General features: G+C 58.2%; 1 protein-coding gene across 4 annotated transcripts in view; it reads left to right on the top strand.

The window, feature by feature from the left end:
- The window catches only part of TNXB (tenascin XB), a 59,572-nt gene that overhangs the window by 5,769 nt on the left and 38,427 nt on the right, over nt 1-15,376 (top strand). For 2 of the 4 annotated variants that reach the window (XM_084966770.1, XM_084966769.1), the window contains exons 3-9: nt 555-2,393; nt 2,884-2,999; nt 8,500-8,656; nt 8,839-9,102; nt 9,903-10,664; nt 12,032-12,400; nt 13,443-13,736. In XM_084966770.1, coding sequence (XP_084822896.1) covers nt 555-2,393; nt 2,884-2,999; nt 8,500-8,656; nt 8,839-9,102; nt 9,903-10,664; nt 12,032-12,400; nt 13,443-13,736 — 3,801 coding nt within the window. 4 annotated transcript variants of the gene reach the window in all.

Below are 15,376 nucleotides of genomic sequence, written 5' to 3'. Positions count from 1 at the left end.
TCCCGTCCTGGCGCAGTGGTTAACGAATCCGACTAGGAACCATGAGGTTGCAGGTTCGGTCCCTGCCCTTGCTCAGTGGGTTAACGATCCGGCATTGCCGTGAGCTGTGGTGTGAGCTGTGGTGTAGGTTGCAGACGCGGCTCAGATCCCGCGTTGCTGTGGCTCTGGCGTAGGCTGGTGGCTACAGCTCCGAGTCAACCCATAGCCTGGGAACCTCCATATGCCGTGGGAGCGGCCCAAGAAATAGCAACAACAACAACAACAAAAGACAAAAAGACAAAAAAAAAAAAAAAAAAGAAAAAGGCAGCCTTGCCTTGCCCTTGAGGGTGGTGAGTGCCACCCAGGGCACGACTCTGAAAGGAGCCACCTGACCAGATGCCAGCCCTCTCCTCCCCAGCCTGTTAGGGCACTGGGAGGCCACATATATTGACAAGTGGCAGCCGGAAACTAAGATGGTGGATAGGAACTGAGCCTGGCTCTGCTGGAGGGGCCGACTCAGAGGATTAGAGGAGCACTAGGTGGGCTCACCCTCTCCCCTCTCCCTCTTGCTCCAGGCCAGACAGATGTTCGGAGCCTCTGCAGTCTCCATGGTGCGTTTGACCTGAGCCGCTGTGCCTGCTCCTGTGAGCCAGGCTGGGGTGGGCCCACCTGCTCCGACCCCACAGAGGCTGAGGCGCCCGCCTCCTCTCCACCGTCAGACGCCAGGTCCTGCCCAGATGACTGCAACGATCAGGGTCGCTGCATCCGCGGGCGCTGCGTGTGCTTCCCCGGCTACACCGGCCCCAGCTGTAGCTGGCCCTCCTGTCCCGGGGACTGCCATGGCCGCGGGCGCTGCGTGAAGGGCGTGTGCGTGTGCCGGGCGGGCTTCTCTGGCGACGACTGCAGTCTGCGATCTTGCCCTCGGGGCTGCAGCCAGAGGGGACGCTGTGAGGACGGGCGCTGCGTGTGCGACTCCGGCTACACTGGCGAGGACTGTGGGGTGAGGAGCTGCCCCCGAGATTGCAGCCAGAGGGGGCGCTGCCAGGACGGGCGCTGCGTGTGCAACCCCGGCTACACTGGCGAGGACTGTGGGGTGAGGAGCTGCCCCCGAGGTTGCAGCCAAAAGGGGCGCTGCGAGGACGGGCGCTGCGTCTGCGATCCAGGCTACACCGGTGAAGACTGCGGCTCGCGGAGCTGCCCGTGGGACTGTGGCGAGGGCGGGCGCTGTGTGGACGGCCGCTGCGTGTGCTGGCCCGGGTACGCGGGCGAGGACTGCAGCACGCGGACCTGCCCCCGCGACTGTCGGGGCCGAGGGCGCTGCGAAGACGGCGAGTGCATCTGCAACGCCGGCTACAGCGGGGACGACTGCGGCGTGCGCAGCTGCCCAGGCGACTGCAATCAGAGGGGCCGCTGCGAGGACGGCCGCTGCGTGTGCTGGCCCGGGTACTCCGGGCCCGACTGCGGCGCGCGCGCCTGCCCGCGAGATTGTCGCGGCCGCGGGCGCTGCGAGAACGGCGTGTGCGTGTGCAACGCGGGCTACAGTGGTGAGGACTGCGGCGTACGAAGCTGCCCTGGGGACTGTCTCGGCCGGGGCCGCTGCGAGAATGGCCGCTGCGTGTGTTGGCCCGGGTACACAGGCCGGGACTGCGGCACGCGCGCCTGCCCGGGCGACTGTCGCGGCCGCGGGCGCTGTGTGGACGGCCGCTGTGTGTGCAACCCGGGCTTCACAGGCGAGGACTGCGGGAGCCATCGGTGCCCTGGGGACTGCCGTGGGCGCGGCCGCTGCGAGGATGGCGTGTGCTTGTGCGACGTAGGCTACGAGGGCAAAGACTGCGGCGTGCGAAGCTGCCCCGGGGGTTGCCGAGGTCGTGGCCAGTGCGTGGAGGGGCGCTGCGTGTGCGAAAACGGCTACGAGGGCGAGGACTGCGCCATCAGACGGTGCCCGCGCGACTGCAGCCAGCGGGGCGTGTGCCGGGACGGTGTGTGCACCTGTTGGGAGGGCTACGCGGGCGAGGACTGCAGCCTCCGCACCTGCCCCTCCAACTGTCACCGGCGCGGCCTCTGTGAGGACGGGCGCTGCGTGTGCGAATCCGGCTACACCGGCCCCTCCTGCGCCACCCGCACCTGCCCAGCCGACTGCTGGGGCCGTGGGCGTTGTGTGCAGGGGGTGTGCTTGTGCCATGCGGGCTATAGCGGCGAGGACTGCGGGCAGGAGGAGCCTCCGGCTAGCGCCTGTCCTGGGGGCTGTGGGCCCCGCGAACTGTGCCGCGCTGGCCAGTGTGTGTGCGTAGAGGGCTTCCGAGGCCCAGACTGTGCCATCCAGACGTGCCCTGAGGATTGCCGCGGCCGGGGAGAGTGTCATGAGGGCAGATGCGTCTGCCAAGATGGCTATGCAGGGGAGGACTGCGGGGAAGGTGAGCAGGCAGCCTTCCCCAGTATGCTTGGTCAGGGAGGGGAAAACTGGAGCTAGTGGGAACGCCCGAGTCTGAGGCCTAGAAGCCCAGGGACCTGGAGGAAGAGTGATGGGTGTGGGGTGTGGGGGGGGGGTCCTATATTGGGATGATGGTGGGGCAGTCAGCAGAGACAAGGAGTCATTGTCTGCCAGGGTCTGCAGAATCATGGGGCCGAGCCTGAGGCAGGATGTTCAGATCTCTAATGAGCAGACTGGGGGCCCCTTTAGTTGCCTTTAGGGAGATTTGGTGTTCCTGGAGATGGGGGCCAGTACAGGAGACCCAAGGCCAGTTCAGGTCTCTGCCAGCTTTGCCCCTTTCCCAGAGAGAAGTGGAAGTCTGGATAGATTCTTAGATTGGCCGTGAGCAGGAGAAGCCTGGTGGTGGTGGTGAGAATAGGGGCGGGGGGCTGCCTTGGGCTAAGCAGCTTCTCATATCCTGTTCTCCTGGGCAGAGGTGCCAGCCATTGAGGGCATGAGGATGCATCTCCTGGAGGAGACGACGGTTCGGACAGAGTGGACCCGGGCTCCTGGCAACGTGGATGCCTATGAAATTCAGTTCATCCCTACGGTGAGAGCCAAGCTCCAGGAGGGGCCGAGTGGGTGGGATGGGGGGCGGGAGGGGGGTGCTTACCTCAAGTTCCAGGTAATCAGTGGTTGAGTCCAGATGGCTGATTCCTAAACCTGCAGGAAAGGCCTTCTTGTCCTGCCCACACAGGGTACAGAAGGCCTTTGCAGCATGGGAACACCTCTGGTGACCATGACCTCAGTACTTCTTGGGCCTGTCCAGTCCGTTTTTGCTCATCACTGCAGTCAGTTCTTTTTGTTCTTTCTGAACCATTCTGCATCCATCCATCGGCCCTAGCTGGCCCTTCACTAGCCATCAACGTGATTTTTCTTTCCCTGCATCTATACCACAGCCTTTCAGGTATTTGGAGGCATCAGCCATCATGTTACCCTTCATTCCTTCCAGGTTAAACCCACTGGTTTCTTCACTCCTTTTCTTTAAGGAATTGTTCTCTGAATCCTTCAGTTCTTGGTTTTCCTCCTCTAATGCATTCTGCCTTTTCCATGAGCATCCTGCTCCACTCCCCTCAAAAAATATAGGGGCAGAGAGGAACCCAGTCGTTCACCTGGTTAACTCTGGATACAACTGGCACTTTTCTCAGAGTTGACATATATGAACTTGTGGTCACACAAACTTTCAGTTGTTTTTATCCTATTTGATTTCTTAAGGAACTTTTTATTAGAAAAGTCATATAGGCTCAGTGTAGAAGCTTTAGAAAATCCAGATAAACAAGGAAAAAAAAGAGGAAGAAAGAAAAGAAGGAAGGAAGGGAAAAAGAAGACCTTCAACTACATAAACTTTTTTTTTTAAGCCTAAATATAAGCCTTTGTATTTGGGTCTGTTCAGTGTTATCTTTTTTGGTATGGGCTAGGCTGTCTAGGCTGTTGCAATAATTCAAGTCTGTGAGCTGGTTCTCCGCCTTCATGTCATCAGTGCATTGCAAACCTCCTTTCTCTCCTTTCAACTCACTCTTCAGCTATTTGGGGGGCATCCTGAGGACAAAGCCTATGGCCTTTCATCAGAGATCTCCCTTTATGCAGCTCAGGCTTTTATGAGGTGTTTGGTCTCCTTGTTCCAAATCGTCTGACGTTTCTGCCGTCCAACTTATATCTTCCTGCATCATCCCACAAATGCCACAGGATGTCGCGTGAGATGTAGGCCATGTCACTCTCATCTCTACCCAGTCAGGATTCTGGAAAAATAACTAAGTCCCAGGGCATATACCTAGGTGGCCTCTAGGACAGAAGGGACTGCTCAGAGGTGCTGGCCAGCATCCCCACCCCAATCAGCCTAGTTATTCCAAGTCTTGTCATTATCCCCTCAAGCCCAGGTCTTTACCATGTGCTCTCTCCTTACCTCCTGGTAGATGCAGAGGAAGACATCCCTACTTTGCTGCACAACCAAGATAGCTTAGATTTTTTTTTCTACTATTTAAAATTTTTTTTATAAAAATAATTTAATCACAAGACAAGAATTTGGCAGCTAGAGGAAAAAACAAATAATTCTTGGCTGTTTCACACTAAAACAAGCACTGTTAACATTTCAAAAGTGTTTCTCCCACTCGCTTCTTCTGTGTGTATATTATTTACATAGTTCTCATCTTGAGAGCGTAGGGGCTTTAATAATGGAAGGCAGCTATGCTCACCACTATACCACCAACGCACACAGGGCAGGGCTTTTAAAAGGAACTTTCCTAAGAAACTTCAGTGAAAGAAGAATTAAAATAAACAGAAGAGAGAGGGAGAGCTAGAAGGAGCTTGCAGGGCTGCATCGTTTCCTGCTTTTAGTAAACATGGACTTATCCTTCGTGTTGTCAAGAGATGCAGGCTCCAAACGAAGCCCTAGGCTTTCCCCGTCTCTGTGGGGCCGGGGTGGTGTTGAGCTGGCCTGGGCCCAGCTTGGCCATGCTCTTAGCTCATCTGCTCTGCACTGGGTATGGGCTTCTGTCACATTCTGGATTCTCGCTGAGCCTGGGTGTGGAAAATGCTCCTGTAAAATTGGTCCCCAGACACCTCTCTGGACTCCACATCAGCCTGTGCTACTTACTGGCCCTTGGGCTATGCTTTCTGCACTCTCTGTGGCTGGCTACTGGCAGTTTTTTCCTCTCCCCCCCCCCTTTTTTTCTTTTCAGGGCTACATCTGTGGCATATGGAAGTTCTCCGGCTAGGGGTTGAATTGGGACTGCAGCTGCCAGCCTGGACCACAGCCACAGCAGCGCCAGACCAGATCCAAGCCAAATCTGTGACCTACACCCCAGCTCACAGCAACGCCGGATCCCTAACCCACTGAGCAAGGCCAGGGATCGAACCTGCATCCTCACGGATACTAGTTGGGTTCATTTCTGCTGAGCTGCAAAGGGAACTCCTGGCTGGCCCCTGGGATATTGCCTCTCGCCTTGGCCAGTGCTCTATCCATTTGTTGGCATGGAGTATATTCAGTAGCTGGCTGTCCTCTGGCCACTGCCATCTTCCTAGAAGCCTCTCTACCTTATCCCCTCCCCTTTTCCAGAAACACTTTTCTCTCAAAGCCCAAACTCTTCTATTCCTGGCCAAGGGCCACACTTAGTTATTGGAATGAGCTTCAGAACCCAGAAGTGGAACATTTCTCCCTTCCCTGCATACGTGGCATTTCTTACTCTGACTCAGTGCCTCTCAAAGTGTGTTCCCTGGACCTGCCGCGCCAGCATCACCTGGGGGATTCGACCTACAGATTGTCGGTCCCCGCCCCCAGGTCTACGGAGTCAGAAACTCTAGGGGTGGAGCCCCTAAGCTGTGTTGTAGAAGCCCTCCAGGTGATTCGGATGCACCTCAGGCCGGAGGACCACTGTTGCTATTTTGCCAAACACAGCCTTCTCTCCGAACATGAGAGCAAAAGCCTGAGGAAGCTGAGGGAGGTGAAACCCTGAACAGTCTGGGGAATATTCCACAGCCTGGACACTCGGGCTTTTCCATGTTTTCACTGGGACACAGGACCTTGCAGCCTCAGAAAAAAGTGTATACTTGGGTCTGGTCAGAGTGAGGTAAAGTCCAGGGACCAGCCGAGGTGCAGTCCCCCGTCTGGGGCCGTGAGGTTGGGAGTGAGAACAGAGTTAGAAACTTGCCAAGGACAATCAGTGAAGCAGCCAAGCTTTCACCAAGGGGCATAGCCAGCTGCCAGCATCTGGCTAGAAAGCCGCCAGCCTCAGACCAGACAGATGGTCCTGAGAGATGGGGGTGAGACTGATAGTAGGACTTCCAGGGGACTGTTCCCAAATGGACTTCAGGATGGTCTATGGAGTGTCTCAAAGGTTCACGTGAGTGGTCTGAAGGGAGAAGGAGAACTCGGGATGGACTCGCCTCACTGAAAGGACCAGACATCATTAGGGGGGAGTCAAGGGGGCTGGTGGGGGGCGGGGGGTGGGTCGGGGGAATAAGAGGAGAGAGAGGAAGTTCTAGAAAGGATGAGGACCCCACAAGTCTTGAGGTGAGGCCAACCCAAGGCCTCCTAGACTGGGGGAGCCTAGGGCAGAGTGAGTAGGAGAAGGATGGGGCTCCGGTGAGCCCGGGAAACCTTTCCAGCCAAGAAAACTCTAACAAAGCTTTATTTCATCCCCAACCCAGAAATCTCTACGTGGCCTCTCATCTGGTTTTATACTTTGGTATTTACTGTGTTGCTTTCCCCACAGTTCTCTTGGTTTAGGAGAGTACCTTTTGAAATTTCCAATCCTACTTGGCTGAATGGAGGTGTCCCCATAACAGCCAACAGAGCTAAGAGGAACAAAGCGTCCTTATTAGCTGTCCTAGCTAGCCAGCCCAGCAAAAGGCTGGACCGCTAGACTGCTCACAGATGTCCGTTCCTCCTGTTTTCCCGTGGCTGGCACCCCAGGAGACCCTGCCTGGAGCAGGGGCTGGCAGATTTTCGGTGGGGTCACCGCAAAGAGTCGTAATACCCAAAATGGATACTTGAAAGAGAGTAGTTTCCTTGCAGGGGTGAACTGTACATGGAGCTTTGGGTGGAGATCTAATTCCACTTAAGATGCAGCCATACCTTAGGCTGTGAGAGCCTGAGCTGCCCGAGGACAACAACCGTATCTTTTATTTCTGCGTCTCCAGTGCCCAGAATGAGGCCAGGTCCAAAATCAGAAAACGTTTTTTTGTGGAATTTTGAGCAGGCGGGCCTTGTGTTCGAGGGGGCCTATAACCCTGCTGAGGAGACACATACCCAAAAGGAAGTGTCACGAAATGGGACACACACCCAGATCACATGGCCAAGAGCAGGTGTCTGTGGGGAGGCTCAGGCTGGGGCTTTAGGAGGAGGTGAGACTTGAGGTAGCAGCCCTCAGTCCTGTCATCTTACGACAGCAGTGGGCTTAGGAGAAGCCCCCTCGTGCCCAGATGGTCAGGGTTGTGGGGTGGGAGTGGGGGAGCCAGAAGGAGAGGCCTGGCGTGTGTCAGGTTGAGTTCTGACAATCAGCAGACAGCTGATGAACAGCCACAAAGGTAGTGTCGGTAACAGGGGGCTCTCAGGTCACATTCCTTGGGTTTAAATACCTGCCGCTTTCTTGGGGTTGGTGACCTCGGACAAGGCACTGAATCCTTTTGTCCCTCACTTTCCTCATCTATCCTATGGGAATAATAGGACCTACTTCATGAGATTCTTTAAAGAATTAAGTGAGTCCATACATGGAAAAAGCCTTGAAGAGTACCTGGCATGCAGTAAGTATTTTAGATGTGTTTGCTGATACCACCCACGCTCAGCAGCTGCATGGGGCCAAGTTCTTCACCGTCCCATGTTGACTTTGCCTGGAAGTGGAGAAAGAAACAATAAAGAGGAGTGTCCCGAGCTCCCGTGGTGGTGCAGTGGAAACAAATCCAACTAGTATCCCTGAGGATGCAGGTTGGATCCCTGGCCTTGCTCAGTGGGTTAGGGATCTGGCATTGCTGTGAACTGTGTTGTAGGTTGCAGATGCAGCTCCGATTCAACCCCTCGCCTAGGACCTTCCATATGCCACAGGTGTGGCCCTAAAAAGCAAAACAAAAAGGTGGGAGGAGTTCCCTGGGGGCTCAGTGGGTTAAGGATCTGGCACTGTCACTGCTGTGGCTCTGGTTACAGCTGTGATGCAAGTTCAGACCCTAGCCCAGGAAATTTTGCATGACAGCCAAAAAAAAAAAAAAAAATAAAGGATAGGGAGTTCCTGTTGTGGTGCAGCAGAAACGAATCTGACTAGGAACCATGAGGTTTCGGGTTCCATCCCTGGCGTCGCTCAGTGGGTTAAGGATCCTGCGTTGCAGTGAGCTGTGGTGTAGGTCGCAGACGCGGCTTGGATCCCACGTTGTTGTGGCTCTGATGTAGGCTGGCGGCTACGGCTCCGATTAGACCCCTAGTCTGGGAAACTCCATGTGCCATGAGTGCGGCCCTAAAAAGACAAAAGGCAAAACAAATAAAATAAAGGATAAAGAGGCAGGGACAAAAGTGGCAGGGGCAAGATTGCCAGCCCTGATCCGCCTGGTGCTCTCTCTTGCAGACAGAGGGGGTGAGCCCCCCGTTCACAGCACGGGTGCCCAGCTCTGCCTCAGCCTATGACCAGAGAGGACTGGCCCCTGGTCAGGAGTACCAGGTCACTGTCCGTGCCCTTCGAGGGACTAACTGGGGCCCTCCTGCCTCCAAGACCATCACCACCAGTGAGAACTGGAGCTTAGGGGCCGGGTCCTGGGGGGTGATCTGGATTTGAGAGGGGCAGCTGGGACTATGCCCTCTAAGAAGGCAGGGGGAGGGATTGGCTTGGGGCAGCAGTCGTAGAAGGAAAATGGGTGACTGCAGAACCGAACTCCCAACTGATCCCACCTCTCTCTAACCTGGCTAGTGATTGACGGCCCCCAGGACCTCCGCGTGGTGGCTGTGACACCCACCACGCTGGAGCTCAACTGGCTTCGGCCTCAGGCCGAGGTGGACCGCTTCGTGGTGTCCTACGTCAGCGCTGGCAACCAGAGGGTGCGGCTGGAAGTGCCATCCGAGGCGGACGGGACGCTGCTGACCGGCCTGATGCCAGGTGTAGAATACGTGGTGACCGTCACTGCCGAGCGGGGCCAGGCAGTAAGCTACCCGGCTTCTGTCAGGGCCAACACAGGTATGCCTGGCCAAGGGTCAGGGAAGTTTCCCAGCCTAGGAGCCCCTTCCTTGGGAGCCCTCGGGTAGAGGTCAGAGGCTCCTCGGGATGAAGTTGAGGGGGTGTGTGGTGGTCTCAAAGCGCCCGCGGGGGGCCTGGCTCTGGCCCAAGGGCTCAGGGGAGACAGTCCTTGGGTGCCTGGAGTCCTGTAGGAAGGCTGCGGGTTGGGGGTTGGGAGGAGCTGCCTCCTGGAGAGACGCTGTGAATAGGAGAAGCTGTCTGACCCACCCAGATGGGGGAGGTTCTGGTCCAAACTTGGGCACAGGGACAGCCCTTGGGCTCAGTCAGTGGTCGGATCTTGTAAGGATTGGAATTAGGCAGATTAGAGATCAGCACTCCTGTTGACTTGAGGATTGGGGTGGGGGGTGGGTAGCGCTCAGTAGTAATTTTCCACTAACCCTCAAGGTCTCTTAACAGCTGCCCGGATCTTTCTTTTCTTTTCCTGTGACAGAGGGAGCCCACCTCGCTGTAGCTCACAGCCTCCCTCCCACGCCCTGTTCTCTCCCTCAGACACAGGGCCCCACCCGCTGGTTTTTTCTTTCTAGGGCACCAAGAGTGGCAGGCTTGGAGGGCGAGGGGTGAGGGCTTCCGGGGACACTAACTCCTTTCTCTCTTTCCAGGTGGGGCTGGGGCCCAGGGAAGAGGCCTCTGGCTCGCGGGGGAGGGACGGAGGGCAGGACTGCAGTGGGGAGGAGTGCAGGGATTGGTGGGGGGGCTGCCTCTGACCCGCTCTCCCCCTCCCCCTTTTTCCGCCCTGGCAGCACCAGGCCACTACGGTTACGCGGAGGCGCACCCCCCAGCCCCGTCCCCCCAGCCCCGGCCCCGGCCGGCCCCGGCCTCGCGCACCCCGCGCCCCACTCGGCCCCCTCGGCCCCCTCGGCCCCCGCGGCCCGCGGAGGAGGGGCCGGAGGAGTCTCGGCCTGGGCAGAGCCCGCCTCAGCCCCCTCGGCGGCCGTGGGGCAACCTGACGGCCGAGCTGAGCCGCTTCCGCGGCACCGTGCGGGACCTGGAGCAACACCTGCGGGCTCACGGCTACCCACTGCGGGCCAACCAGACCTACACGTCGGTGGCGCGCTACATCCACGAATACTTGCAGCGGCGTCGCCTGGCGGCTGCCGCCCCCGCCGGCTCCCCCGCGTCCCCGCCCCGTCGCCCCCGCCCCACCGCCAGCCCCGACTCCGGCACCTGGAAGCGGGACTCCAACCAGGGCACCCACGGCCTCTCGCCCGAAGGCGTCGACCGGGGGGCTGCGCCCCGCCACCCCAAGCCCGAGGTGCTGGGCAGTTCCGCCGACGGCGCGCTGCTCGTGTCCCTCGACGGGCTCCGCGGCCACTTTGAGCGCGTGGTGCTGCGCTGGCGGCCCCAGCCGCCCGCAGAGGGTCCTGGCGGGGAGCTGACCGTGCCGGGCACCACGCGCACCGTCAGCCTACCCGATCTCAGGCCCGGCACCACCTACCACGTGGAGGTCCACGGGGTGCGGGCAGGGCAGACCTCCAAGTCCTACGCCTTCATCACCACCACAGGTAGCGTGGGTGGGGCCTCGGAACCACCCATCCCCTGCCCCCCATCTGCCTGCGGTTGCAGTCTGCATCCACGAGTTCCCCCCACTGCCTCGCTGCTGAGACTGCCACCCAGCCACGCCCTTCTGCCCTCAAGCCCTAACTGGTCCAGGCTCCCAGGGACCCCCACAACAGAGCACGACTTCCTGTGTCTCCAGAAGTCCCCTCCACCCCTAGGGTCCCGGTGGATGCCCAAGGCCTAAGAGCCCTGGTGTTTGGGGCTCCCTGATTTTCACGTGGGTTCCTGGGGAGCTTCTGCCAGAAAGCCGTTCTAGGCAACGGAAGGGGCATTTGGTGGGAGGGGCAGTGTCTGCAAAGACTCCAGCTGGAGCAGTTTGGGTGGGGTAGGAAATGAAAATTGTGGTTCCCCACGATGACTCACTGTGGTGAGGGTGGCTGAGGACTGTGGTCAGTGGTTACTATTTTCCACAATTTGGCCCTGACCTCAAAGGGGACACATCAGAACTTCTAGGGGGTGGCCTTGAAGCCATCAGGCAGCATGTATATGTGAGAGGCGAAACCACTGTTTCTTGAGCTGCTCTTCCAGACCTTCTGGCTCCCTTCACGCTTGTCTCTCCCACAGGAATGATGTCGGGGCTCAGGGAAGGGGCGCCCTGTGACTGCCATGGGGAGGGTTGGGGACCTCTTCTTCCCCCATAGGGCCCAGATGCCATCTGAGCTGGATGTCCACCCCGCCCCCTCTCCCCCCTCTTCTCTACTCCCCACCCTCTCTTGCATCTTCCTTCCCTAACACCACCGTTCCTCCTCTCTTCCAGGCTTCTCACTGCAGCACTAATGGAAGCTGAGACCACCACCCAATGGGGAGGGGGTGCTGTGGGAGGGACCTGGTGTCTGTGGGGGCTGGAGGTCATAGGAGCCTCGTGGAGGGAGGGATGGCAGGCTTTGTTTCTTTTCTTCTTCTCCTTTTTTTTTTTTTTTTTTTTTTTTTTGGCTGCCCCATGGCGTATGGAGTTCCGGGGCCAGGTATCAGATCTGAGCCACAGTCATGACCTGAGCCACAGCTGTGGCAACGCTAGATCCTTAATCCACTGTGTGAGGCTGGGGATCGAACCTGTGTCGCAGTGCACCCAAGGCACTGACAATCCTGCTGCACCACAGTGGGAACTCCCAGACTTCCTTTCTTTAATTTGTCCCCTGCAGGCCTGTCTGTGCAGGACTCTGGTGGACCTTTGGAGGATGAAGTGACCCAGGAGCAGAAAAGGGAGGGTCTGTAGGCTCTTAGCGGTTAGAGGGCAGAATCTGAGAGCTGGGCTTTCCTTTCTGGCTGTCATTCTAGACTCTTCTGTTTTTCTCGCCCTGCCTTTTCCCAGGGTCCTCTCCCTCTGGCCTCTTGGGAGCCACTGATGAGCCTCCTCCCTCTGGCCCTTCAACAACTCAAGGCGCCCAGGCTCCCGTCCTGCAGCAGCGCCCCCAGGAGCTGGGAGAGTTGAGGGTGCTGGGCAAAGACAAGACAGGGCGTCTCCGCGTGGCCTGGACCGCCCAGCCTGACACCTTTGACCACTTCCAGCTGCGTCTCCGGGTGCCCGAAGGGCCAGGGCCACACGAGGAACTACTGCCAGGGGATGTCCGTCAGGCTCTGATGCCCTCACCCCCTCCTGGATCCCCCTATGAGCTGTCACTTCGTGGGGTCCCTCCTGGGGGCGAGCCCTCTGCCCCTCTCATCTACCAAGGCATTATGGGTACATCCTGGATTCTGCTCAAGGCCTGTGTCCTGAGGTTGGGGGAGGGGCTGGGCCATTAGGGCTTCAGAGATGGGCTGGAGATTGAAGGGCAGGGCTGTTCCGGTCAGGATGGTAGGAGAAACAAGGAGAGAAAAGGAATTGAGAGTTCAGAGGCAAGAGGGCTGGAGGGGGTCTTAGAACAATGATAGGGTGGGTTGGGGAGGGGAGCAGAAAAGCTGGAGGTTGGGACAACGATTCCAGGAGAGAGGCTGTGGGCTCCTGGCTCTCCACTTGCAGCTTTCTTTGCCCTGTGACCTGCCTCCACTTCCTGATCTCCGATCGGCCCCTTACATCTCCCAGGGCAGGTGTGGGAAGGCCTCTGGTCCTGAGGGTACTCCCCCTCAGCCCCCTCCTCCCGTTGCCTTCCCTCAAGCCCCTGCCAGTTAGGACGGTGGTACTACCCCTGCCCTGGGAGCCCAGCCTGCAGAGGACAGCACTGCAGGGTCCCCTCAGTCAGTTCCCCTACGGGCGGAGGTTCCTGGGTGTCGGGCACCCCATGGCCATCAGGACTTGAGATGATGGGTGAGGTGTGTGGAGCCAGTGCAGGAGCCTGAGTTCCTGGCTCTCACTTTTCCCCTGATCCCTCTTTATGGGATGGGGTAGCCAGCTCTCCCAGCGACTCCAGACGGAGGTCACCACTGGGAAGAGGGTGGCGGGGAAGAGAAGTTAGGCCGAACAGCGGTGGGGAAGTGCTGAACTCTCAGGAAGAACCCTGGGGACCTGAAACTCCCCAAAGATCCTGGTGTGAGGAGGAAGGGGGGCCCCTGTGAGGGGTGGGGAAGCTGTCACAAGGGAAGAGCCAAAGCTGTCACTCCAGAGCAGAGACTGGGGAGAAATACCCCACTTTGCTTCACAGAAAAGCTGGTCCCAGAGGAAATGGAGGCTTGGAGGGAGGGAGCTGTCCACGATTGGGTGAGCCCGTGGGCGGAGGAGAGGGAAGGAGACTGGGGCCAGGCAGTGGCTGAGCCCACCTGCTTTGCTTTTGTCCCCCACACCCCAGACAGGGATGGGGAGAAGCCTGAGAAGCCCATGGCCCCGCCACGCTTGGGGCAGCTGACAGCGACCGACATAACCTCCAGCTCCCTGCTTCTGCGCTGGACGGTCCCCGAGGGCGAGTTCGACTCCTTCGTGATCCAGTACAAGGACAGGGACCAGCCCCAGGTGGTGCCTGTAGAGGGTCCCCAGCGCTCAGCCCTCATCTCCAACCTGGAAGTCGGCCGCAAGTACAAATTCGTCCTGTATGGGCTCGTGGGCAAGAAGAGGCACGGCCCCCTGGTGGCTGAAGCCAAGATCAGTGAGTGAGCGCGGTCACACCCCACCCCTGCCCCTGCCCCTGCCCTCTGTGGGGTCCTGAAGAGGGTCTCCCCAGTGCTTTGGGAACTCCAGGAAGGCTTCCTAGAGGCGGTGGTATCTGAGATGAATCCTGAAGGGAAATTTGTCGTGGGTCAGGCAGACAGAGCTGTGAGAACGAGGCAGGAGTGAGGGTAAGAGAATCAAAGTGAAATCTCTTTCCTCTGGAGGGGGGAGAGGTCACCTGGGAACTGAGGCCACTGATCTCATGTGTCCAGGTGGCTTAGACCTCGTTTGAGGACCCTAGGGGGCCTCTGATGGGCTTTAAGTGAGAGAGTGACATGATTCAACATCTGTCTTAGAAATAACACCGAGGCTGCCGCAGAGGATAGCTGGAGAAGTGAGTTAGGAAGTGGCAATGGCTGATGGTGGCCTGGCTGGCGTGGTGGCCATGAGGCTGGCCAGAGGAAGTGAGGGAGAGTGAGGAGGTCCCTGTTTCTGGGTCGGGCAGTCCTGTTCCCCAAGGCAAGGAACGGCGGGTGTGAGGGACAGTGCAGTGCGGGACTCTTACTTAAACATCTAGCGTTTGTTACGTGTCACGTGTTCAAGATGTGTATCCTCAATGTTTAATCCCTCTAAGCAGCCCCGTGAGTCATGTCCATTTTATAGATGAGGAGAATCCAGGCGCAGGGAGGGCAGGGTCACTTAAGCAGAACATGGTGCGGCCGTGGGGATTATCCTGCTGCCTTCATGGGCCTGGAGAACAGAGAAAAGGCCTGATGAGGGGCTGTGGGTGTCCCAGTGGACAGAAGCCTGGGTCGGGGGACGACAGGGCCACTGGAACCCTGGAGGTGGCCATGAGCAGAGGACAGGAGCCTGCTGGGCAGCCTGAGGGGTGAACTGGGGGAAGGGATGCCAAAACAAAGGGTGTGGTCAGACGTGTCAGATTCCGTAGGAGTGATTCAGTCCTATAGAGCGTGCACAGGACTTAGCGAGGTCACCACTGACCCTGCTGGTGGAGCTGCTGGTGGAGGGTGGAGCTGGATCGGGAGGGTGATGGAGGTGAGGACATGACTACAAGCAGTGTAGACATCTCTTTCTGGAATCTGGGCTGGCTGTCAAGAGCAAAGAGGGAGGGTGGAGGCTGGAGGGCCCGGTGCGGCTGCGGCCGATTGGAGGACCTTGTGTAAATGCAGATGGCGCAGCCCAGGGAGTGAAGGGTGGGAGGGAGGGAGGGGGCCCAGAGCACAGGTGTGGGAGGCTCTCCCACAGGAAAATGCTCCAAGGATTGAGCTTCCCTGTCTTGGGGAAGAAACCAGCTAGTCGTTAGGCCTGGAAGCAGTAGAAGCTGTGCTGGAAGACTTTCCCGGCCATGGAGACCTGAAAGGGGCTGGCTGGGCCTCCTTCTCTCTGAAGCCCCTCCCCAGGCTGCTGAACGAGTCAGGGCCACACTAGTCCATACGGTGCTTTTTTAAAATTTTATTTTAGTTTTATAGGGCCACCCCCGCAGCATATGCAAGTTCTCAGGCTAGAGGTTGAATCAGAGCTACAGCTGCTGGCCTACACCACAGCCACAGCAACTCAGGATCCGAGCCACATCTGCAATCTACACCGCAGCTCACGGCAACGTCAGATCCTTAACCC

The sequence above is a fragment of the Sus scrofa genome, chromosome 7 (genome assembly GCF_054392235.1).
Source record: "Sus scrofa isolate SSC_HxYL_T2T_F1_AM1 chromosome 7, Sscrofa_HxYL_maternal_Yorkshire_Landrace_v2.0, whole genome shotgun sequence".
NCBI classification, from domain to species: Eukaryota; Metazoa; Chordata; class Mammalia; order Artiodactyla; family Suidae; genus Sus; species Sus scrofa.
The sequence above is the reverse complement of the archived record's forward strand: the minus strand, read 5'-3'. Positions and strand labels throughout refer to the sequence as shown.